This window comes from Anolis carolinensis, chromosome 3, assembly GCF_035594765.1.
Source record: "Anolis carolinensis isolate JA03-04 chromosome 3, rAnoCar3.1.pri, whole genome shotgun sequence".
In the NCBI taxonomy this organism is placed as follows: domain Eukaryota; kingdom Metazoa; phylum Chordata; class Lepidosauria; order Squamata; family Dactyloidae; genus Anolis; species Anolis carolinensis.
The window spans coordinates 84066489-84092069 of record NC_085843.1 but is presented as its reverse complement, the minus strand read 5'-3'; the positions used below and the strand labels follow the sequence as shown (position 1 = coordinate 84092069).

Below are 25581 nucleotides of genomic sequence, written 5' to 3'. Positions count from 1 at the left end.
CCCTCTTCAGCCCTATCTATCTTCATGTTTCTGTACTCTGTCCTACACTTTCCTCCCCCCCCCCCCACACACACACTTTTTTATTTTATTTTTTTTACAAAAAAAACTTTTTCTTCTTATTCACCTCTTTGACTGACTCATGTATTCCCCTTCCCTGCCCTACCTTCTGGCTTGTGTGTAGTCCTATCCCAGTTCACCTGGCTTGATAATCGTGTAGAAATGTAAAAGCTTAGTAACAGTACTTGTTTTTATTAGTAAAAAAACTTTTACAATTTCCTATAAATTGTAGGATGTGTGGATCATTATTAAAGTTGGCAGGAATTATGTCCTGCTGCATCTCCTATACTGTTGCTGTGGAGGAATTCCAGGGGATAGCTCTTTGGTTTTTTTAAAAAAGGAATTTTATTTCTCAAAACTTTAAAGAATTTCCTAAAAATCAGTGGATGACCCAAATGTTCTGAAACTCAAAGGGCTTGCAGTCATAAATGTGTTCTCCAAGTATGACTATTTTTGTCCTGATAGCCCAAAAATGACAGAAAGGAGAGCCTTGGAAGTTCCTCCATTGCCGCCAATGGGCCGGATCTTCCTGGAACGAAAATGGTACTTCCAGATGATGGAACGAGAAACAATATTCCCCCCTCCTGATTTTAGAAAGTTCTTGAAAAACAGAATGGGGGCCGACCAAACATTGCCACTAAAAAAAGGACAGATTTTTTTCCAAGTTACACACCCTTATTAATTAGTATTGTTTTTATTATATACCTTCAAGTCAATATCATAGAATCATAGAATAGTAGAGTTGGAAGAGACCTCATGGGCCATCCAGTCCAACCCTTGCTAAGAAGCAGGAAATCGCATTCAAAGCACCCCCGACAGATGGCCATCCAGCCTCTGCTTAAAAGCCTCCAAAGAAGGAGCCTCCACCACGGCCCGGGGGAGAGAGTTCCACTGTCGAACAGCCCTCACAGTGAGGAAGTTCTTCCTGATGTTCAGGTGGAATCTCCTTTCCTGTATATACTCGAGTATAACCCGGCCCAAATATAAGCCGAGACACCTAATTTTACCATTAAAAACTGGGAAAACTTATTGACTCGAGTATAAGCCGAGGGTGGGAAATGCAGCAGCTACTGGTAAATTTCAAAATAAAAATAGATACCAATAAATTGCATTAATTGAGGCACCAGCAAGTTAAATATTTTTGAATATTTACCGTATTTCAAAGAAAAACAGTAAACTTGCCCTATAAGTGGAAAAGTAGGGTCAACAAAAACAATATGGTATTAACAATTACTTAACAACAACAACAACAAAACTTCATTTGTAATAATAATAATAATAATAATAATAATAATAATTCATTTATTATCCTTTATTTTTATTTTGCCCTATCACCCCATGGGGACTCAGGCCGGCTTCCAACATAGTAACAGGCAAACATTCAATGCCTATATAAATAATGCAGAGCTAGATATAGATCTATAATTATATATACTAATTTCACATATGCATTTTCCCCTGAAACATTTGCAGATCCTCTCTATATATGTGCATTTCCCTCCTGCATCTATCTAGAAATCTCTATATGTGTGTGTGCGTGCATTTCCTCTGTAGTATTTCCAAGCCCTATATATCTATATTCATATATATCTATCTAGACACCTCTCTATATATAGATAATTATATCTGCATAGGATTTGCAAAGACTTGCAAACATGTGAGGCAAAAATTCATATATAAAAATAATGTATACACATAGATACAGATACACAGGTAGAATAGAGTCTCACTTATCCAAGCTAAATGGGCTGGCAGAAGCTTCGATAATAAGGAGGAATTACGGAAAAGCCTATTAAATGTCACATTTCATTATGATTTTACAAATTAAGCACCAAAACATCATGTTTTGCAACAAATCCACAGAAAAAGCAGTTCAATACATGGTAATGTTATGTAGTAATTACTGTATTTATTAATTTAGCACCAAAACATCATTTTTATAACAAATGTTGTAACAAATCCACAAAAAAGCAGTTGTATTTATGAATTTAGCACCAAAACATCGCATTTTATTGAAAACATTAACTTTAAAAACATTGACTACTAAAAATTGACTACAAATAAAGATAGAATTGCATAAAATGAACTTACAGTAACAACATTGTTGGAAGTTAAATCTGTAAAAAGTTCAGTCTTGTGAAGATTTTTAAAAATCAGTGATCCTTGCCTGCTTCTCCAATGATTGCCGTTTCTTTGCTGCTAAGTCTCGCCAGCCAGCGAGTGGGTGAACGGGGAGGGCCTTTGTGGCCCTCCTCCTTCACCCTCCTGCCTATGCCACAGCTCCTTTGCCATGGTGGGGCTGGCAGCACTGGCGCCTGGCCTGGCAAAGGAACCAGCCAGCAAGCGGGTGAATGGGGACGGCCTTTGTGACCCTCCTCCTTCACCCGCCCGCCCGTGCCTCGGCTCCTTCGCCACGCTGGGGCCAGCAGCACCAGTGTCCAGCCTGGCAAAGGAGTGAGAGAGCGAGCCCGCCCTCCGTTCCTCGCTCACTCACCCAGCTGGGTTCCGACAGCACCGGGATCTGGCGGGGTGAGGAATTTGGCTCGGATAGCACGGACGCTCAGATGAGCAGGGCTCGAATTAGCGGGGCTTTACTGTATATGGAAATCTCTAGATATCTATATGTATATAGGATTTGCAAAGACTTGCAAACATGAGGGGAAATTCATATATAAAATTAATATATATAGAGAGATATACAAATATTTAGGTAGATAGGGATTGCAAAGGCTTGCAAGGGGAAGCGCCTACATATCTGTAGCAGAGATTAACAAATATTTCAGGGGAAAATGCTTTTATAAGATTAATGGGTATATATATATTCTTCTTCCTGATTTGCAATGGCTTATCTTCCTTTTCAAAACATTCTCTTGGTTAAGAGCGAGGGAAGCTTTGGAAAAACAAACACACTGATAAGGGAGGAGAGAAATATATCATATATTGCAAGCAATGGCCTCTAGGCTCTGCTGCCTGGCTTGACCTTGACCCGATTATAAGCTGGGGGAGGCTTTTTCAGCTGATAAAAAGGGCTGAAAAACTCAGCTTATCTTCGAGTATATACGGTATGTTGAGAAAGGACACTATAGCCATGTTTAAATATTTGAAAAAGCATCACATTGAGGAGGGGCCACTCTTTTCTGCTTTTCTATTTTCTGCTGCTTTAGAGACCAGGACATAGAGCAATTGATTCAAACTAAAAGTAAAGAGACTCCATCTAAACATCAGAAGGACTTCTTGACAGTGAGAGCTGTTCGTAGTGGAATATCCTGCCTTGGAGCGTGGTAGAGTCTCTTTCTCAGGAGGTTTTTAAACAGAGCCTTGCTGGGCTTCAATGATTCTATGTCAACTCTCTAATAGAGATTTCTTAGCAATATTTTTTTCAGAGGGGTTTGCTATTTCTTTGCTCTTGGGTTAAGAAAGTGGGACTTGTTGGATGTCATCTAACTGGTTTTTGTGGCTGAATGGGGGTTTCCTAGTCCTATTTCAAGGCTCAACCACTAGTCCACTCTGGTTCTCTCTCAACTAGAGTAGATCCATCAAAACACATGTAAAATGTTAAGTCAACATATATGCAAATCCTATTGATTCAGTGGGCCTACTATAATTACAGAACAGTAGTTACAATCTTGAGAATCCACCAGAGTTTAAAAAAAAATAGATTCAATTATATGTTCAGGGAATGTTACAAAAACATCTGAAGTTACACGTATGCCCTGAGTGGATTCTAATAGGATGTTTTCCATGTGAAATGCATTTAAGTTACAGTTTAAGCATGCTGTTTAAACTAATATTAAAATAAAGCCCTAGTCTGCAACTTGAATGGCCTTCTTACAGTGCGAAATTGGAAATATGCATGACATGGCTTCATAGGGAGGCTAGGATGAAGCTTGGAACAAACTGCCTGGAAGCCTAGCCTGCTTCCAGATATATATTTAACCACCTGGACAGAATGGAAACCTCAATCTGGATCCACCCATTTAGGGGCAGAACCAGCCAGACAATGTATTGAAACCATTATTTGAATCGATTGTCTGGCTCTTCCAATAACTGCAAGTTGCCCTTCTCCAGACCACAGAGGGCTCTGGGAAGAAGGCAGGGTCTGTGGCACTACAAGGCACCTCAACACTGTGTATCCCCCCCTCCCCAGTTCTACAACCTCAGCCACCTTCCAAGCTGGAATCATCTAATTAATTGACGGATAATAAAGCAACCAATTGTTGCTACAGATCTGATCCAATTTTAAGCTGGAATTTACCAGACTGGCACATTGGTGACTATTTGGAAGAGCCAGAACTCATCGTGTGATTAGATACTTATCACATGGTTATAGAACTGCACTGTGATTTCAGAAGGTAAAAAGCCCACTTGTGTACTAGAAATTTTGAAGGAAAACAAAGCAGACACTGAATTTTGACTAAAAACATTACTAGCAGGAAAAGAAATAATCTGTCACCAGCTTCTGCTCATCTTCTCCCAAAACTATTTTAGGAGGAACAGCTGTGCCATCACTTTCCTACGTGCAGAGTCTGGGAGTTTGTTCTCCCTACAGAAAAAGAAACATTCTCTATTTTGTCCTTGCGTAATACCCAAATCCCTGTTCTGTTGTTTAAAATGCAGTTTATGATCCACACATGAAGTTGGGGAGAATGCTAGACCTCTGTTGTCATCTTCCTTACACTAAGAGTAGCCATCTGAAAATGGGACGTTCTCTGCTATGCCTGGAAGCTCTCTCCAGGATGAGGGATCCCTGGTTTTTAGTGTTACAAATTGCATGGACACTCTGTAAGCACTTAGCAAGAGGTCTCTCTTTTCAGACTATTGCTCTCTACAGTGGGGAGAGGGGCAGACTAGCACTTGTCTGTTACTTGCATGTCAATTTTATCTGCTTCTTGAATTCTTGAATAGGGCTTTACAGTTAGGAATTATTACATCCTAAAGACACTGTAAACTGTAAGCATAAAGATCCAAAACATAATTCAGAACCTTTCCTCACTTGATTTCTACATTGCTGTTTCAGACTGCTCTATGTCCAACATGACCTTTAGATTCTATAAATTGCAATCCTCGTTTTGAGAGCAAGAGAAAGTGCTCTGGGAAGTTTTTTCTTCTTGTCTCAGTGCCAGCTGATAGCATAGAGAGTCAATGGGTGGATTATGTTTCCACTGCTATTCAAATGATTGGAAAACAGCCCGCTTCCTTCCTCTGATTGTTGGGAGTTCTGTGTTCTGGGATTTATTGAGTTGTTAAGAAATTCTTCCTCAATTACACAAGACCTTCTATATTCCTAGGCAATATACTGACATGGATACACTTTTTTTTGAGAAAGATTAAATAGTATTTATGAGATTCTTGGTGTTGTTTAGCCATTGGCCTATTCTCATCCAGTTGGACCATATCATGTTTACTTTTGTACCATTTTGTTAGGCCACAGCACTGTAATGTGAAAGATATCTAAATGTTACAATTGCATTGCAAAAAGACTGCTTAACTCTCATTAAGTTATGAAAGTGATGTAATAGTTATATTCTATTTTTTACAAAAATGATTTCTTTTCGTGTCAGGAGCGACTTGAGAAACTGCAAGTCGCTTCTGATGTGAAAGAATTGCCCATCTGCAGGGACATTGCCCAGGGATTCCCAGATGTTTTGATGTTTTTACCATCCTTGGGGGAGGCTTCTCTCATGTCCCCGCATGGAGCTGGAGCTGATAGAGGGAGCTTATCCGCACTCTCCCCAGATTGAATTCGAACCAGCAACCTTCAGTTCAGCAACCCAACCTTCAAGTCATCTGTCCTGCTGGTGCAAGGTTTAACCCACTGCGCCATTGGGCGTTCCATTGATATGAATGACTTGCAAGTACAGTAGAGTCTCACTTATCCAAGCTAAATGGGCCAGCAGAAGCTTGGATAAGCGAATATCTTGGATAATAAGGAGGGATTAAGGAAAAGCCTATTAAACATCAAATTGGGTTATGATTTTACAAATTAAGCACCAAAACATGTTATACAACAAATTTGACAGAAAATGTAGTTCAATACACAGTAATGTTATGTTGTAATTACTGCATTTACGAATTTAGCACCAAAATATCACGATATATTGAAAACATTGACTAAAAAATGGCTTGGATTATCCAGAGGCTTGGATTAGCGAGGCTTGGATTAGTGAGACTCTACTGTAGTTAGTTAGGGATTTGTGCTTTCAAACTTTGATATAAAATTATACTGGTCAAATTGGTATTTTAGAGAATTTCCCTGCTCCCATTCTTTCCAGAGCTGAGACATCATTTACATTCAAGTGACCAAATACACACACATTTATATATAAGAATGTAACAGTAGTAATAGTATTAAATGACTGAAAAATACTGTTTCGTCATTATTTTAGGTCTGTCAGCAGCTAAGCTGTTATCTGAATCTGGACTTAAGGTTGTGGTTTTAGAAGCACGAGACAGAGTTGGTGGACGAACGCACACAATTAGGGTAAGCAGCAATGTTTTAACCCATCCTTGTATTTTGCATACATGTTGTACTGCAAGGCATTCTGGAAAAGTGTGCTACATGGCTGCAAAAGATTCTATTTAATCCTCTAAATCAAGTAAGAATATGGAAAACATACAGTGGTTCTGAGTTTGAATATATGAGTTAGGCCTAATTCTGAGATGGTTTTCTTTATTTTTATGAAAATTGAGTACTTTCTAGATATTGTGTCACAGACCTTACTTGTGCAATTTCTTCTTTCTTCACAGAACAAGCAAGTGAACTATGTAGATGTTGGCGGAGCCTACGTAGGGCCTACACAGAATCAAATTCTGCGACTGGCTAAAGAACTTGGCATAGAAACATATAAAGTGGATGTAGATGATGCCGGGATCCTGCACACAAATGTAAGGGGGGAAAACATTTATTGAAATAATGTGATGTGAGAACACAGATCACAAGGAGAACATTTCTATTTATCTATTGACAATCTGATAAAATTTCTAGGATGATAGATGTTAGTCTGTTGCAGAAAAAAAAACAAATGAAGAATCTTGTGGGATCTTTTTAAAAAATGAAGTTTTATTTTGAATAAGCTTTCATGAGTCTGAAGAAGTGAGCTTTAGTCCAAAACCTGCTGCTGCTGCTGCTACTATTACAGAATTATTAATGTTGTTATTGTTGTTAGTAGTAATAGGAGTTAAAAACCTGGCTGCATTTGGTTATTTTAACAATGTAAAATGTTATGTGTGTGTTTTATTCTTCTAAAAATGTAATGCTATGACCGTATGGATGAATGAGGAAGTGCATCCGTGTACAGGAAATTTATTTAGGACTTAGCAGAATCATGAAGTCCTATACATTCACAGAACATTGTATTTATCCTCTTTCCAAAGCCATGAATCTGTCCACAGCACTGAGTTTTATCACTGTAATAGTATTATATGTCAGTTCCAGAAGTAAAAGTATGTTCATTATTCTACCAACGAAGACACTTTTGGAAGACCTATATCTTAATTCAATGGGATGAGTATTAATTTGTGCCTAGATTGGTTAATTTGAGGGTTTCAAACACAGTCCCCATGCTTGACTTTGAATAACTTGTACGCCTCAAATAGCTTTTGTATTATAATAGACTTTTCTCCTTCTATTTTTCTGTTACACTTCAGCAGTGAATGCACTCCTGCAGACTGTGTGCATGGTACAAAAGAACTGGAGACTGAAGTATTCCACCAAGGAACGATGCCTGAGTTGTTCTTTTTCTTTTTAGGAATAATTTTGAGTGATTCAGAGTTTCTGTTACCTGTACCATGTTCTGCAAAAGATTTTCCTTCACTGTCACACTTTAACTACAACAGACAATGAATGATTTGGGGCCTATCCACACAGTACCTTTATTGCAGGAACTCCTGGTTCAAAATAGCGGGTGGCCAAACGACGTTCCCTAAAAACACAGAAGGAATAGTTGCAAAGCGCTAAAAATGCAAGATTTTCAGGTGCAGGAATATCCCAGTTCTAGCTGGAAAATGCGGATATTCAAATCTCTGTATGTCCCTACACTCAAAAAATATGGGATTTTTATGTTGGTTTGTTCCTGAGTTATACAGGTCAGTTCCTGATTGTATCCTAAAGACATGGCAACAGTTGACTAGAGGGTGAAAACCTTATCCTGTCAAGAGAAACTTCATCCTCCACACATTTAATAAAGTTTGTGACACACACAAAAAGGTTTTGCCATGTAATCAACTTTCCCCATGTTTTTATGATAAAAGCAATGAGGAACAGACATGTATAACCCAGGATCATCACCCTGTTGTTCCCAGGCACAAGTACATGACTAAACCTGTCTGGACAGATGGCCATGCAGTTTCTGAATGAAAATAATGATGATGAAGTTCTGTTCCTGGCTTGAAAGTGTCAGTTCCTGTCTAATAGTATAGTCCTGACTTTGAAAGTAGTGACCCTACTCCATAAACTTTGCTTGTGTCATAAACTTCATTAAACGTGTGGAGGATGAAGTTTCTCTTGCCAGGACAAAATTTTCATCCTCTAGTCAACTTTCACCATATTTTCAGGATAAAAGCAATGAGGAACAGATATGTATGACCCAGGAACAAAACTCATATGAACGATGCGCAGATTCACATCTGTGCATTTAAAGTTTTTTTTTAAAAAAACCCACTGAAAATGCTGTACTAGTAATATAATATATTATATATACATATAATATTGATAATAATATAATGTAATACAATATAATAATATACTATTATAATTGTATATTTATATTACATGTAATATTACTAATAATATTGCAATATAGTGGTATAATACAATATAGTAATATATAATGCTTATATTGTGATATACTAATAATATAATATATTGTATGTACATACAACTTGTAAGCTGCCCTGAGTCCCCTTCGGGGTGAGAAGGGTGGGATAAAATTGTGGCAAATAAATAATAATAAATACATTTTTGGTGGACGTCCCACGGTGGGCTTCAAAATACTGTAACGAAGCATCAGGTCTAGACATCACAGGCAGAAATCCCGGGACCAATAGATCTGTGTGCAGACCTGCTTTGTGGTCCCGGGTTTTTTAGCCCCTTGTAGAAAACCCACGATTTGGTGCTGCTGGAAGCACTCTGAGTGCGATCATAAAAGATTTCAAGTAGGTGTGAGGACACCACGCTGGTAGTGCTGGGACTCCTTCCTAGGGAAACTATACTGTAGCTGATTCTTTGTGCTTCCAAAAACATGTAGAGATTTTAATGGATATCATATTAATTTAATTCCATAGAGAGTTTCCTTGTGACATTGAGTCCCAGTTCTTTTTAGTGAAAGGAATAAATAAATACAGCACAATAAAATACAAAATTGAAAAATGGTGAGAGGGCAGTTGAAAGACTGATTAACGCAGAAAAGCACGCTGAAGAACAAATGACATTTCAAAGAAAATGCCAAAAAAGAGCATTCAAAATGAGCACTCGTACACATCTTAGCCAATGTCACACGTAAATAAAAGCCTGTTGCTATGTCAACCCAGCTTCATTGCATTCATACCACCCCTTATATCCTTCAGGCCAATTTTACCAATTTAAGTGAAAGTTCTCAGTTCTTACTCAGAGCACTTAACGTTTTGAATACAAAGCACTTAGAATAGTTGCATGACTGTTGAAGAGAAATTGCTGTCTTGAATGTTAATTGCTCTTGTGTATATACTGGAGTGGGTTGATTAGCCTTTCCTAGAATGTCTTATCTGGTGATTATGAAATAAGCATAATAGATTATGCTTGTGGTAACTGAATAACATGCTTCCAATCACATCGTATCTCCTAGAGCTTGTTGTGTATCTTAAATCATTTCTAACTTTTGGTGACTTTGCAAGGATTTTCTTTGCAAGATATGTTCAGTAGGGATTTGCCTTTACCTTCCTCTAAGGCTGAAAATGTGACTTGCCCAAGTCTCACAGTGGATTTCCATAGCCAAGCAGGGAGTCAAATCCTGGTCTCAAAAGTCATAAGGTGGATCTGTGCTGTATAATTCTTGCAGTTTGATACCATTTTAACTGCCAAGAACAATGCTATGGAATTAAAATCTTTAGACTTCTCTGTCAAACTACAGCTCCCATGATTCCATAGCATTGAGTTATGTCAGTTAAAGTGGTGACAAACTGCATAAATTCAGCAGTGTAGATGCATCTACAGTCCAACACTCAGACCACTACATCATGCTTGTCCTCTCCTCCTAGGACTACCAACCCAAAAATGTTGTGCAGCTATTTCATTCCTCCCCCCCCCCCCCGGGCCCCGGAATGGATTTTTGCTCACAAGAAAAATATGCCAAACATTGCATCACAAATGGAAGAGGGCAACATGTAAAGTTTGTCTTTGAGAAAATCCTCTAAAGTGTTTTCATGCTCTTGCAAAAACAAAAAACAAAAAACCCTAATCCAATCAGATAAATTGTGAAAACTGGCAGAACAACCTTGGCCTAAAGCCACCTTGATAATGCTGTACATGGCCTACCTCCATGTCACTTACAGCATTCAGAGTTTATTCAGGTGGGGTGTGTCTTCCAAAAGCCATCCTGTAACATCCTTATTCATGTTTCTAACTCTTTTATTCAGTTACAGCTTTATCACAGCCTGATTTTCTGGCCTTCTAAAGCTGGGAAACACTCCAAACTACTCTTCCCATCTAGGGAAAACCAGGGCATTATTTTAATTGGCATAGCTTTGCTCTGTCCTATCCTTGCCCAATTTCTATGTGTCAGCTCATATCTCTTAGGGCATTGAGCAACAATGTTGGCAGAAAAGGTGATGGAAATCTTTCCATAACAAGCAAGCAGTTGTGTTTCCTTTGAAGATTAAATGTTTTCTGTTTTGACTTTCTGTTTCAAAGATCAAATTGATGATAGTTTTGCAGGAACAGAGCGGTTAAACCAGCAGAAAGAACAGAATAAATGTTAATAGAGGGCTCTTTTTTCCCCACCACATTGCTCAGAGAATAGAAAACCCGGTTCTCAGTAATGATTAACTGTTTTATCCCTGAGGCTATTGAATGATGAACCTTGAACATTATAAATCTTTTGATTAGAAATTGGTGGAGATGTGTGGATGTTTATGTGTTTCTGTTCAATAATAGATGCTAAATTGTTTGCCCCACTTTCCTCCTCCAGTTTGGGCCCTTCCACGCAGCCATATAACCCAGAATATCAAAGGAGGCAATCCACAATATCGGCTTTGAACTGCGTTATCTGAGCTCACAATACCATATAATCCAGTACAATGTGGATTTTATACAGCTGTGTGGAAGGGGCCCTAGATTCACTTCTAAATTATATTCTACACTTCCACATAATCCAGATTATCAGATTGGATAATCCACATTATCTGTTTTGGACTGGATTAGATGAGTCCACACTGCCATATAACCCAGTTCAAATCAGATAATCTGGATTTTATATGGCAGTGTAATCAGGGCCTGAGCTAGTAAAACTGAAAAACAAAATTTAACCAATGGTATCAAAAATAAAAAATAATATTACTGTCACAAAAATAAATCACACTGTAGTCTAGTCATCTTAAAACAGCATAAAAATAACTCAGGGAGCCAAGTAACAGAAAACTGAAAACAGCAACAAAGTTAAAAGTTTACTGGAAGAGGAAGTGTTTTAAAATGTTGTTGTGGAGATGTGCAGAGAATAGTACAGCAAATTCTGTTTTACTGGCACCTAGAAAGTTTGCAAATGTCACATTATGCAATTGCTTACCTAGGGCCAGGCTAGACTTTCTGAGAAAGTGCACATTGCATGCATATAGGCCATTTTCATGCCAACATCTCTTAGGAGATGCATGTCTTTACAGGCATGTACCACAAGACCTTGTTTGCTTGCTGATGACTAATGATAAAACAAAGCAACCAAATTGGTGAGACATGAGTGAGAGGAAAAGCCTGTTTTAGAACAAACAGTTCTGTTTTTCAAGAAGGGTTGGTTCTCAAAACATGCTCAACTAAACATATACTCTAATCTGACTTTTTATTTGCAGCAGGTTCATTTCTAGCCTTCTGCAATATATCAGAATAATTGGAAGGAATAATCAAAGCAAAGAGAAATTGATATATGGTGGTTTGGCCCTAACAGGAACTTTCTCCTTGTTTCCCTGTTGACCAATGTGGGAATTGGCATAGTGAGCCACCCTGTGTGAAAACCTAATGATGTCTGAATTTATATTGGTAACACATCAAACACCACACCCTTTTGTGTTACATGTGTCTTTAATGAAATCAGAACTACAATATAGTCCATATTCAGCTTGGTTAAAAATAACTAATACCAAGCTCTCCAAAGTAGAATGCGAACTACTAAATGTGTAGAGCGTGTTCTCTCTTAAAATGAGAATGGTATTTTCAAACATGGATCCCTAGATGATGTTAGATTTAAGTTTCCAGCAGTCTCAGCTGTCAGTGGTAATAGTCAAAAGTTCTGGGGAGCCTAACAACATATTAACTGTATCTACACTAACATATTAACCAGATTATAAAAGCGTATTATCTGCTATGAAGTGGATTATATGAGTCTACACTGCCATATAATCCAGTTCAAAGCAGATAATCTGGACTTTGAATGGCAGTGCTGATCCAGCCATTGTGACGCAGGATTGGAAGTCACTGTAATGAGGTTAAGAAAAATCATGAGAAATAGCACAAAATCTACACTGCTACATTGTTCCATCATAATCTAAGATGTTATACTTGGTTTTTATGATTTACACTCCTATGAAACATGTTCTAAACCACATTTGAATGATCAAGTCACATGCCTGATAATGCATCAACAAATACCATAAACAACTGAATATTCCTGGAAGAATCAGTATGCAGTGTATTTGCTCTATGGTTTCTTTTCACTTCTATTTATATTTCACAAAATAACAAATTATTTTCTTGGGTTGCAATTGTAGTTAAAAAGCACACAGTAAGACAACTCTGTGGAAAATGTGTTTTGGCATCCTGTGAAAACCATACTACTCTTGCCTAATTCATCCTTTTTTCAATGCATATTGTTTATGGATTTATTCCCAGAATTGTTTTTTGAATTTTTATTGAATGTTGCTGGCTTAGCTGCTATAATTGCATAGTAATTATTGCTTATGGAGTCTAACACGGATGCCAGGAAACCCAGCACTTTCTTATTTGTAATTTACAGGGGAAATCCTACCCGCTCTATGGCTTCTTTCCTTCAACATGGAATCCTTTCACATACCTAGATTTTAACAATTTATGGAGAACAATGGATGAACTGGGGGAAAAGGTATGTTGGGAGCACTGAAGATATGTCATGGGAGTCACTAAGTATTTGCTGTATTTACAAAGGTGCATGTGAAAAAGTATGAAATCTTCATGTAAGCAACACTCACAAGAAGAAATCCACAAAGAGGCAACAAGTGATCTCTATCAAAGCATTGCATAAAAAGGAACTCCCCATTTTAAAATAGAGCTAATCAGTATTACAGTGCTGTTGTTTGGATCATCAGCATTGAATTTGTACACCAGGTAAGGTAAGTTGTAGTGAGTAAGACCTTTGTCACTAGGGGAAATTGCCATGATCACCTGCAATGTGTATACACACCGTTATGTAGCCTGAAATGGACATAAAGAATTAATTTTGCTTATTCAGTTAGTTCTTTTAAAATAATCAACATTAACTAGACCTCATTGAACTCGTATGCTCTCTTTGATTTGTTATGGCATTCCCTTAGATAAGGAAATGAGATCATGGTCCTTTTTTGTGAACTGTCCTCACACTATACAGCTTAGTGTGAAAAGCAGTGTATAAGGGGGAAAGTGTAGTTGGTTCACTAAAGACAGGGGTGTAGTGGTAAGGATAAGGAAATTATCCTCCAAACGTCTCATGTTGGGAAGATAGCAAGTTAAAACTGAATAAAATAAACAAATAAGATATTCTCCCCATAATATATTCTTTCAGACCTCAAATGTCAAGCATTGTAGTGGGCGAGTCACAGAAAATTGTTTGTATCTAGAGCTCTTTTATTAGGTGAGTTTACATTTTTTTGGTAGCATTGTGTGCTGCATATCTTAGGATGCCTAAAGTGTGTTTCTACACACTGAGATAAATATCTAAGGGTGCTTCCAAACAACACAAAAATACAGGTTTTAAAAGTGGGGCAAAAAACCCTGGAATCTGACAGCAAGTACACACACAGACCTCTCAGTCCCAGGAAATGCTTCCCTGCTATCTTCACATCTTCCTTTAAAGTGGATCAAGATGGAGAGCAGATGGGAGACATCTGGCAGAATTTATATTAAAAAAAATCTCCCGAGATGCGCTAGAAATCCTGAAGATTCACAAGCAGATTTCTTATTCTCTTCACCCAATTCTAAATTCAAGCTCTGTTTAATATTATAAAGATCTCAAGAAAGGAATGGTTGCAGAGAGTTCTAATTGCTTTCCGGTTGTGCTTCTCTGTAGCCACCTGTGTGTCCATGGCTCCATTTTTTGACAGTCCGATCAGCTGTTTCAGATTTTTAAAATGTGCATGTGTGCTGAAGCAGTCCACACAGGGGGATGGGAAGGCAGTCACATGTTTTGCATGACTACAGGGATATACAGTCATATGAAGGTGCACATTTTGGGGGCAGAATCGGGGTTTAAGCTCACTTTTAAACATGTCCTTTTCAGCTCCTAACTTGATTCTGCCCACACTTTTCCCAAACATCGTTTAACTACAGGGCCGTAGCCAGAGCGGGGATATTTAAGGGTTCGAATCCCCCTGAAAGGGTTCAACCCCTCCCCCCCCCCCGAAACCTGGTTTATTTAGGAATTTTGACTGATTACCCAATTTTTGAGTAAACCAGGTTTTCTTAACCTGACACATTTGGGGGGGGGGGGGCAGATTGAACTTTTAAATCCCTCCCTCTGGCTACGGTCCTGTTTAACTATTGCCCCTTTTATCCTGGTTATGTCTGGATTTTGCTGCATGTGTAGAAGGGCCGAAGGGCCCAGGGTTATTGCAATGTTAGAACTTTAAAGACTAAAGGAGTATTTCATAGGGAAGGGGGACATAGTTTTTATTTATTAAAGCAAAAGCCTTATTGCTCCGGTCCCTTTAGCTATATCTTTAGTTGTGGATTCTCAGAGATTTGCAAAGGTTAGGGAGCTTAATACACTATTACTCCTGTGTCATGTGGAAGAGTTTTCTTTGTCCAGCTTTTTGGGAAACTGGTTAAACTTCCCACAGCCACACCTCCACCTCATTGTGAACATCCAGCAGACCTGGTGGCTTCCAATGTGCTCATACATAGGACTAGGGCCTGCCATTGTAGAGTAGGAAATGGGTTTATAATATGTATTACAAAACATCCACTGTATCGATGGAAAAACAGGTGAACTACTTTTATACCAATGCCTCTGTTTATCTTTACAAATCTATTTTGGTGCCGTTCCTATGATCAATGTACACACAAATGTTAAAATGTAGTGTTTTGTCAAATTTCTCCTTAGATACCTGCTGAAGCACCCTGGGATGCACCATTTGCTGAAAAACTGGACAAAATGACAATGAAAGAGTTTATTAACAAACATTGCTGGACAAAGTAGGTAATTTAGTTAATATTAAAAAGATTTTATCCTAATAAATGTTTAAACTTTTTTAAGGTTTTTGAATGAGTGACTGAGAGTTAAAAAGGGAAGAGGAGATAAATAAAACTCATCCCAACAGTCTCCATGTGCGCCAGGTTCACCTTTTGCCTTCAGCATGGAGTTTGAAAGTACAACCTAAGGCCTAAAATCTATTGCTACTTCTAGAATCAATTGCTGAGTGATACGTCAATCCTTATGTAAATCCCAGTGAGTCAACTAGCTTTAAGCCCAAGTGTGTTTCAACTGAATAGGAATATAGTCACTCTTCAGACATTTGTACTAAGAACATGACGATTGTTAGTGGAACTAATGTCAAACCTATTCACTGGAATGCAGAGATAGAGTTCAAGTTCCTAGACAAATACACCTAAGAGCCTAAAAGCATTTGGGCCTAAAAAGTAAAATAGAAGACTAATGCAACAATCACAGTAGTGTTGGGACTTCTACCTTTCCTCTCTGCAGTCCTCATAGCAGCAAAAACATGAATAACCAATTCCCAGAAATTATGGTCTTACCTTTATCAGTGTAATGAGCTATACAAAACACAATAATGGTTCAAAACGTAAGTAGTACACAATATGTATATTAGAGCATCATATACATATTACATTCACAGAATTAATGCTCAGTCCTTTGGTATATAACCCAAAAGTATCTAACTCAGTATTATAAATCAAACAAAATGATATAAGTCTCTGCAGTCCTAAAAGGATTAGATTGGCTTAAAGGCAAACCGATTCAGAGTCTCTGCAGTTTTGGAAGGATTCCTCAGGACTCCATAGGTTTTGAAACAATAGTAAAGCCAAGGAGACAGAGTCAATGTTGATGTAGATCCTGAGTAGCTGGTTATTGCCTGGAGTAGGTGGTAATATATCCATTTACGCCGTTTACAACTGGTTGCCGGGTTTTATCCCAGTTTCGGTAACCCTTCTTCTGGTAAGCGGCAAATGTTTTATTATTTCTTTATTGATGGCTCTGCTTCAGGTATTCTTAACGGAAAGAAGAATAAAAGGAAATTTGTCTAATGTTGTGCTCTTTATAAGATACAAATCACAAATTATATAGACCTTGTGCAAATAGACATGTCAAAGCACCCCAAGGTATGCAGTATTCTAAGTTGCAAACAAGGAATTATCTTTTTCCCAGATATAGTAGTAAACGTATCTACTCACATGTTAACAGTATCAATATGCTGCTGTGGATTTTGTGGTACAAGCAGCCATTCATGGTCCCATAGTGATTTAAATACCTGATTACAGGAAGCAGGTGAGGTCCAATTTGTCATTCAGACCATGAGGGGTAATGGTCCTTACCTTTATCAGCCCAGCCAAAAGAGGCAAAACATTTGATACAAGCTTTGAAAGCTGACAAGTCTTTTCATTAAGCAGGAATGCTAAAACCATTTTAGAGGAAGAAGCATGATGATACAGGGTCAATGTCGTTTTTGAAAAGGTAATTCAGATAAAGGCCATAACCTTTGTTGGCTTTGCTTTTTTTAACATTTCTTTAGCAGAGAGCCAGTTGAATAGAAGAAAACCCTATTTTGAATCTTTCTCCACCTGTGTCTTATACTTTTGTCTTGTACACAGAGCTGCCAATGATTATGCTACTCTCTTTGTAAATGTCAACATAACTTCTGAAACACATGAAGTCTCTGCCCTTTGGTTTCTTTGGTATGTGAAGTTATGTGGGGGAACAACACGGATCTTTTCTGTCACAAATGGAGGGCAGGTATGTAAACCTTTCAAATTTTACAGAATTAATATTTTAAAATGTGCTGTTCTTTGTAATCTGTAACAACGTAAAGCCCAAGGAAGAACACTATGGAACATGTCAGTCTGGTTTTACAGTTCTGGATCAATAAATTAGCAATAAATGTAATACTTCATTTGAATGTCCTTACAAATCAGATAACTATTGTTTTTCCTCTATTCCACTTACCCTTTATTGCTCTGCAGTTGTGATAATGATCCAGTTTTGTTTACGTAGTCACTTTATACTTTAACATATCTCTGGACACATATATAACTAATTTTCAATGTAATAATCCCATGGGTCTTTTGGGAGGGTCCTTCAGTTAAACTAGATTTCTAAAAAAAATAAATGAGGTAGCATTTCTAAAAATAGGGAAGTAATGCTCAGAGAAGTAAGTTTTACAAAGTACTATTGAAAGGCATTTATGTTTATGTTTTGTGGAAGTATTGTGCTTTTTCATTGCTCTTCGTTAAGTCAATTGTAAATTTCCACACTCTTAGTAACGACGACAGAAAAAGAATGTCTGACAACTTCTTTTCTCTTCTATGCCATGTTGGAGAAAAGCCATCTGCTTGCAGTCAGATCCAGTTCTGAAATGACAGAGCAACTTGGAAAGTGTCTTGCTGGGGGATTTAAGGATTTGTCACTCAGAAAAGTATTTTCCCATGTTCTGAAATTTACAATCAAATCTAGAAAGACCAGGGGGCATTTGCTTTTCCAGTCGGAAATGACAAGAAATAAGAAAGCTTAACCTCTGCTTGCAGTGGCATAGATCTCTCACACTACAGACCAAGGGCCTAAATATTATTGTGTTTTATTGCTGAAAAAGAAAATTTTATTGCTGTGTGGTTTCAAAAGTGTGTCTGTCTGGAGGCAGATAATCAATGGAGCTTGGAAAAGTTACTTTTGAACTACAACTTCCAGAGTGTTTGAATGGGCATTTAAAGCTCTGAAATTTTGTTCCTAACTGGTTGTGGCTGAAGTTCAACCCAGAGCATTTTTTTTGGATACCTTTCTCAGTCTTCTTTTTTTTTTAAAAAAAAAAATTATGGTTCACACCATTTTGCCTACTAGTATGCCTATTTCTGTTTCTACTTTGTGCTAAAACCTTAAAGTTCTTTGTTTTCCACATCCTATGTAGAGTAGACTATTTAAAGACAAATTTTCACATATGAAACATCTACTTTCTCAGTATTCGGTGATGGCCTCATCTTCTTCAGCACTGCAATTGTTCATGAATATCCCACTATATCAGAAGAGCTCAGCTTTGGGTGAGGGACTGTGAAGAACTATCAACAGGATCAACTTCAAGTGTGTGAAGACCCAGTACAATGGCCCTATACCATGTTGCCCCATTATCATGGGTGGAGGTGATCCTGGTTCTTGTTCTATAGACAATTCATGTTTTGAAATTCTTATGTGGGATGAGCACAACTGGGGAAAGAAAACTTTAAATGCATCTGGAGTGTAGGCAACATATATTGGTATTTCTGCTCCATGTTCCTGAACTTTCATAACTGCAAGTAGCCCACCCATTTTATAGGATTGAATATATCTAAATTCCTCTTTCCATCTAACATCTTGAGTACTTTTAATAAACTGTCCTAAACAAATTCAGAGACAAAATTCCTATTAGGAGTACTTAAAGTTGTGTCTTCAAAGCACCATCTCCAAGACGTAGTTCAGATGGTATTCGATTAGTCTCTAGAATTCTATGACTTCCTAGCTTTCATCTTTAAAAATAAATAGAATACAAATCTTCTTTGCTGGACATTCAAAGAGACAGTTTCTACAAATCAGTGTTAGTTTGGCACCCGTTGCTGATACATCCCCTCTTCATCCCATTTTCTTGTATAATGTCTATTAGATTGTAAACCTGCAGTCAGTAACTGTCTTGTTCTTTAATCTTTGTATGGCACTTAGTATATTTTGCATACTTTTTATATAGCACTATTGCTTTGCTCCCTCTGCTAAAGAGAAAGAAATTGGCCTGTCAGATTAAATTAAGCTTCTGTCTTGCTCTCCACTCTTTGATGATACAGAACCCAGCTGAGATTCTGCTTTCTCATGAGAAATTTAGTAGCAAAATACACTTTAAATAGTAAAATACTGTTGTTGATTAAGTGCTCCTCTGCTAGAGTCTTTTCATTTCTTATTTTTAGCTTGTACCAGTTTGCTTACCCTAACTCCAGTAGTTTGTTTCTGAATGTACAAATAAATCTAATATTTACGTACATAACAGTTCACCCAGCATAATTATACACAACTGGTGGCTACGTGGAATCTTACATCATTCAGTTTGACTGAATAGAAGACAGTTCCTAACTAAAAATGTGAACCTAAATCAAAGATGCACCACCTCCAATCTGCTATGATGTCTCGTATCATCTAAGATAGTGACTCTGAAATTGCATAAATATTCTTTATTAAAGTTTGACAATCCCAATTTGGATTGGGGCACTGTTTTCAAGTGAATTTATACTATGTACTGTGCACTTTTAGTGGAGAGAAGAAGTGGGATATAAATAAACAGAAGAAGAAAAAGAAGAGGAAGAGGAGGAGGATATTTATCATACTATATTATTTAGCATTGGCTGTAGTCTCCAATACCCAAAACATTTGTTACTGATGGTAACACTATTTTCCCATTCTCTTGATGTTTTTTACAGGAGAGGAAGTTTGTTGGGGGTTCTGGACAGATTTCAGAAAAGATCATGGAACTACTCAAGGACAATGTTAAACTGGAGAGACCTGTAGTTCACATTGATCAGTCTGGTGACAGCATCATTGTGAAGACACTTAACCATGAGACTTATAAGGTAAATCATTAAGAACATATGCATTTAAGTGAGGCTATGATAACATAATCAGCTCTTAGGATGTTATCGCATGAGTTTGTAAGCTGCATTGGAGGTTCACTAGCCATTAATTAAAAAGGTTATCACCGCATGCCATCACTGTAAACTCATTGCAGACCAATCATGCAACCGGCCTTGCACCGTAATGTTAGCCATGCAGTAATGTGAAGCCACTCCTGCAGTGACTTTGGGGCCAGTGATAAGTTTTGTGGGTGTGTTGTGAGTGTTCCTTGTCTCTACTTCTGTTGTTTACTCCCAGTATGCTGTCATTGCCACTTCCAGTAGGCAGAAAAAGAAAAAGTTTGGGTACTAAGCCAAACGTTTCTCCTTTCTCATCAAACACTTTCTTTTAAAAAAATTAACCAGGTAACTGCGCTGATCCATTGTTGCATCAAGTTGCTGATATGAATTTCCTCTCCTAATTAAACATTTCCTTTTATTGTAAGGCAAGACTGTTTTGCAGAACTTCCCACTCCTGTATGGTTTTGTTTTGCTAAAAAATGTTTCAAACTCAAAACAACACCTTCCCCTTGCAGAATAAACACAATATGAAAAGCCTCTTACCATATTTACTTAGGTTTAATGCACCATCAAATCTAATGTGCATCTCGATTTTCAAAACCCTGAAACAGAAAAAGTATTTACTGGCTACTGTAATGTGCCAGGTACAAGATGGGTTTGTGATGATCAAATCCATTTTGGAAGCCTCATGAGATAACGTTCTTAGTTCACTATAATCATCCCCACCCTTGTATGTTGTTCTGGGGATGTGCTTGAAATCGCTTTTGCTGATTTAATTATAAGAACTTCTTCTCAAAGTCTGCTGTAATGAGGCTGTGACGCTGACAGATTTCTCTGCCCATGGCTTCCTTTTTAAATATATCACTGGACAGATACTGCACTGCTTTTGGCATTAATCTTGTACAAATGTACATGTTGTGTTTGATTAAATGAAATGCTGAGCTAAAGCAGCTAGAAACTGTATAAAGTTTCCATTTGCACGTTTGTAGGAAAAGATAATCCCACGACTATTTAATAAGGATGTTAGTCTTCAGATGCTATGGTTACTCTTCTGGACTATGTTTCCCAAAGGAGATGAGATGTATGACCTCAGCAATGCAGGATTTTTAAAGAGAAAACAACAGCAAAAACAACAGCACATTCATTCCAGTCTGCATCTGGCTGAATTGTACTGTAGTTGAAGGGGGAAATCATCAGCTACTGAGTTCTATTTTGTTTTTTAATTGTAATTATATTTTCATGTGTTTCACAGTCATATAAGTTACTTTGTAAGAGCAGTATGCCTTGAAATGAGAAATTGAAAATATTTTAAATATGTAATAAAATATACCTCTGAAGTTGCTATATTACATTTTGCAGGGCAGGTATGTGATCAGTGCCATTCCCCCAGTCTTAACCACAAAGATTCATTTCGAGCCAGCACTTCCTACTAAAAGAAACCAGTTAATCCAGCGCATTCCCATGGGCTCTGTCATTAAATGCATGATGTACTACAAAGACGCCTTCTGGAAGAGGATGGGTATGTGTATATCAAGTTATGCAGTGTTTAATGAGTGTCATAGAAATACAGTCTCTCTGGTGAGATAGACAGCATCCAGGATACTAAAAGAAATCATAAATACATATACAAATACAAAATACTTGGTAACAGGTTTTTTAGATCTAGATCTTGGGGTGGGTTGAGTTTTTTATTCCTTTATTTGTATATGAATGAAGAAATGGGGAAGGGGATTAAGCTACTCATTTTTTAGTTGTGAGCATTTTTGCACCATGTCTCAAACTCTCCTTACACCAGTCAATTACAGCATATGGCAGAATAAGTACCCTGGCCAGACAGCAGAACATGGATCTATTTAGACTTTTTCTTCTGCTGGCATTTGCTTTTTGCATGGGTTTTATGTAAGTCAGGCTGCAGAACCTGGAGTCTTCCCACCCTTCTCTTTTCCCTGTCAAATTTCTGATAGTGGTGAAGTGAGAGCTCCTTGAGAAAACTTTAGTAGGAACTGGATATGTAACTAGCCCCCTTTCTTCCATATTGCAATTGGCAGCAGCTGCAGCAAAAAGTTTAAGTTTTTGACTCCTTGGGGGAAAAATCAGCCTGTATAATGTCAGAGCTTCTGTCTGTATTTTTAAATAATTCTTGGATAAAGGGATCCCTGTAAACTGAAGATTGGCAGAAATCCACAAGTCAAAAAAGAGGAGGAAAAGCAACTTGGTATTTGTTGACCATCCAATGATGTCTGTGACCAGAAAGCTTCTCTGAGGATTTTGAAAAGAAATGTGCACAAGAACTTGCAAGGGTTTATTAAAAACAAGTCCTGGCAGACTTATTTTCTCCCTCTCAATCTCTCTGACTCAAAAGATTAGAGAAGTGGTGTATGTATAGCATAACCTGATTTTAGTTACATTTTTGTCAATGATCCTCGTGATATTCTTGCAGCTAAGGTGGAAAAATCTAGGATAGATAGGGCTACTGTTTGGTGACTTTATAGCTAAACTGAAACCAAAAATGTTCACCAAGAGTTCCTCCTCATCCCGATGAGAGGTAGCATGTGGGCTGCCACAGTCCAGATTCTACTAATCAACATCTTAATAAAAGACTTTTTATCTGGGAAATTAACTATGGACTCCTGCAGTGGTAAAGGGACAGATTAGATGAGGCTTAGAATCCTTTTGAACTCTACAGATCTATGATTCCATGCCACTTTTCTCTATTATTTCAATGGAAATGACGTGGCTTGGGACCAAAATAGGAGTGGAGAAAGGACAAGTCAGGAAGTTATTTAAATATTTTTCTACCAGAACTGGCTGTAAAACTAGGGGTAAAGATGGAATTGTCAGGTGTTTCAGACAGACTTCAGAAAGCTGCTTTTAAAAAATAACCAATGACAGTTAACATACTGGGTGATTTGCTATCCTTATGGTTAATGTTTTTTTTTAAGCAACTATTTAACATTTCTAAAAATTAACTAAAATGGTTTTTAGTTGCTTTAAAAACATTTGAACACTACAGGCCTATAGTGCAAAGCAGGCTCTTCCCTCATCTACCTCATATACTAAACAAAGTCTGAAGCACAGCAAGCTTTGGACCATGTAATATTTCTCCTCCATCAGTGAGTGAGATCATATCCCATAACCGTAAAAGTAACTACAAAGTAATTAGGTGTCTATCACCATGAAAGTGATTGCAGCTGCAACTATAAATCAAAAATAGTGAAACTAATCCTTGTTATGTGAGAAATAATGTAACAGTTTTGCATTAGTTAGTGAAAAATGAATTAATTACAGACAGTTGTAATTACACATTGAATATCCCATATCAAAAATTCTTAGAACAAGAAGTGTTTTTGACTTCAGAAAACCTGTATTTGCATATTTGCAAACAATGAAATATTTTGGAGATAGGACCCAAGTCTAAAGACAAAAAAATCTCTGTTTCACATACCTTCTTATACACATACAGTAGAGTCTCACTTATCCAACATAAACGGGCCGGCAGAATGTTGGATAAGCGAATATGTTGGATAATAAGGAGGGATTAAGGAAAAGCCTATTAAACATCAAATTAGGCTATGATTTTACAAATTAAGCACCAAAACATCTTATACAACAAATTTGACAGAAAAGTAGCTCAATACGCAGTAATGCTATGTAGTAATTACTGTATTTACGAATTTAGCACCAAAATATCACGATGTATTGAAAACATTGGCTACAAAAATGCATTGGATAATCCAGAATGTTGGATAAGTGAGACTCTACTGTATCTTGAAGATAATTTTATACAGTAGTTTTGGTAATTTTGTGCATGGGAGAAAGGTTGTGTACACTGAGCCATTAGAAAGCAAAGGTCTCACTATTTCAGCCACTATTGCAGGTCTGGTCTAGGAAGTTCATGTATACAATTGCTATGCTTAATGCTTTTTCTTTTTTCAATTAGTCCAATTCATACTTAAATACAGTATAATGGATTATAATACTTCAGTGGTTTTAAATATTCGAGCTATCACTGTACATGAAAAAGGGTGGTAGGACACACATTAATGCAATTTTTGCATTGCTTTGATCAAGAACTGCACAAAAGTTTAGAGAAATCAGAGGATTTGTTCTGAATGACAGTTCACAAGAATGGTGCATATTTTAAAAAAGATTGCATGTAATCATCTGAACTTTGCTGGAATTAGTACTTCATACTGTGTATTTAATTTGTAACCATCCCGTCTTCCTATTGCCTGTCAGGATTTTGTGGTGCCATGATGATTGTGGATGAAGAGGCTCCTATTTCAGTAACCTTAGATGACACTAAACCTGATGGGTCTGTGCCTGCCATTATGGGGTAATAAATCCTGTACTTTGTATACTTGCGCCATAATTGAGTTCAATAAAGATAGGCAGTACTGAATGATATAAAGCTATGGAATTGGTTCGAGTCAGTTTTTCCCCTTTATCCTTCTATTCTCTCCAAAAGCTTGTTTTCAAGGGCTCCTGACCCCTTCAAATCTGGTCATAAAAGTGCACTGCAGTTTGCAGTGGCGAAGTACGGATTACCAATGATGGTTTGAAAATATTTGGGGGTGAGATGGGGACTAACCAAAAAGTAAACCTTAATTTGCCACATAGTGAGCACTACACTGATGTATAGACATAGTTTGTTGTAGTCTCCTGTCATTTCATTGACCTTCAGGCTCTCTCTAACATTCATTTGAATTGCTTGCCATTCTACATAAGAGACATTATTTTACTCCACCACTGTATATATAAGGGGTCTTGGGCATTAACAGATTTTGATGTACATGGAGGCAGGGTCCTGAAACTAAACTGCAATGGATACTGTGGGCCACTGTACGGCTCAGAGTTTCCAGCTTTTTCTTTGCAGCTATGCTAGGGAGCAAGATAAGAGGAATGCAAGCTCAAAGGTTGCTCAGCTTATTCTTATCAGATTCTTAGGTTCATCATTTTGTGTAGATCTTTTAATGTTCAGATTAAAGTCCAGAGCAGATGCTATACTCAGTGAATAATCTGTATGATCTATTTATTAAAATGTTTTAATGACAAATATTTTACAAACCAGCCTATTAATGCATGGAATTCTTTTTCTATGTAGTTTCATCCTTGCAAGAAAGGCATTTAGATTAGCAGAACTTAGCAAAGAAGAGAGGTAAGAATAAACAACTTCTAAATGTTACCATAATTGAAAGGTCTGTTTTTCTTCTTTAGTCAAATTTAATTTCAGAGATTTCTTT

The 25581-nt window shown here is 37.5% G+C and overlaps 1 protein-coding gene across 1 annotated transcript in view; it reads left to right on the top strand.

The window, feature by feature from the left end:
- The window catches only part of maoa (amine oxidase [flavin-containing] A), a 55881-nt gene that overhangs the window by 19120 nt on the left and 11180 nt on the right, over positions 1-25581 (top strand). The window contains exons 2-10 of the mRNA XM_008107430.3: positions 6444-6538; positions 6805-6942; positions 13251-13355; positions 15567-15658; positions 17294-17435; positions 20129-20278; positions 21698-21857; positions 24578-24674; positions 25443-25496. Coding sequence (XP_008105637.2) covers positions 6444-6538; positions 6805-6942; positions 13251-13355; positions 15567-15658; positions 17294-17435; positions 20129-20278; positions 21698-21857; positions 24578-24674; positions 25443-25496 — 1033 coding nt within the window. The remainder of the gene's footprint in view (positions 1-6443; positions 6539-6804; positions 6943-13250; positions 13356-15566; positions 15659-17293; positions 17436-20128; positions 20279-21697; positions 21858-24577; positions 24675-25442; positions 25497-25581) is intronic.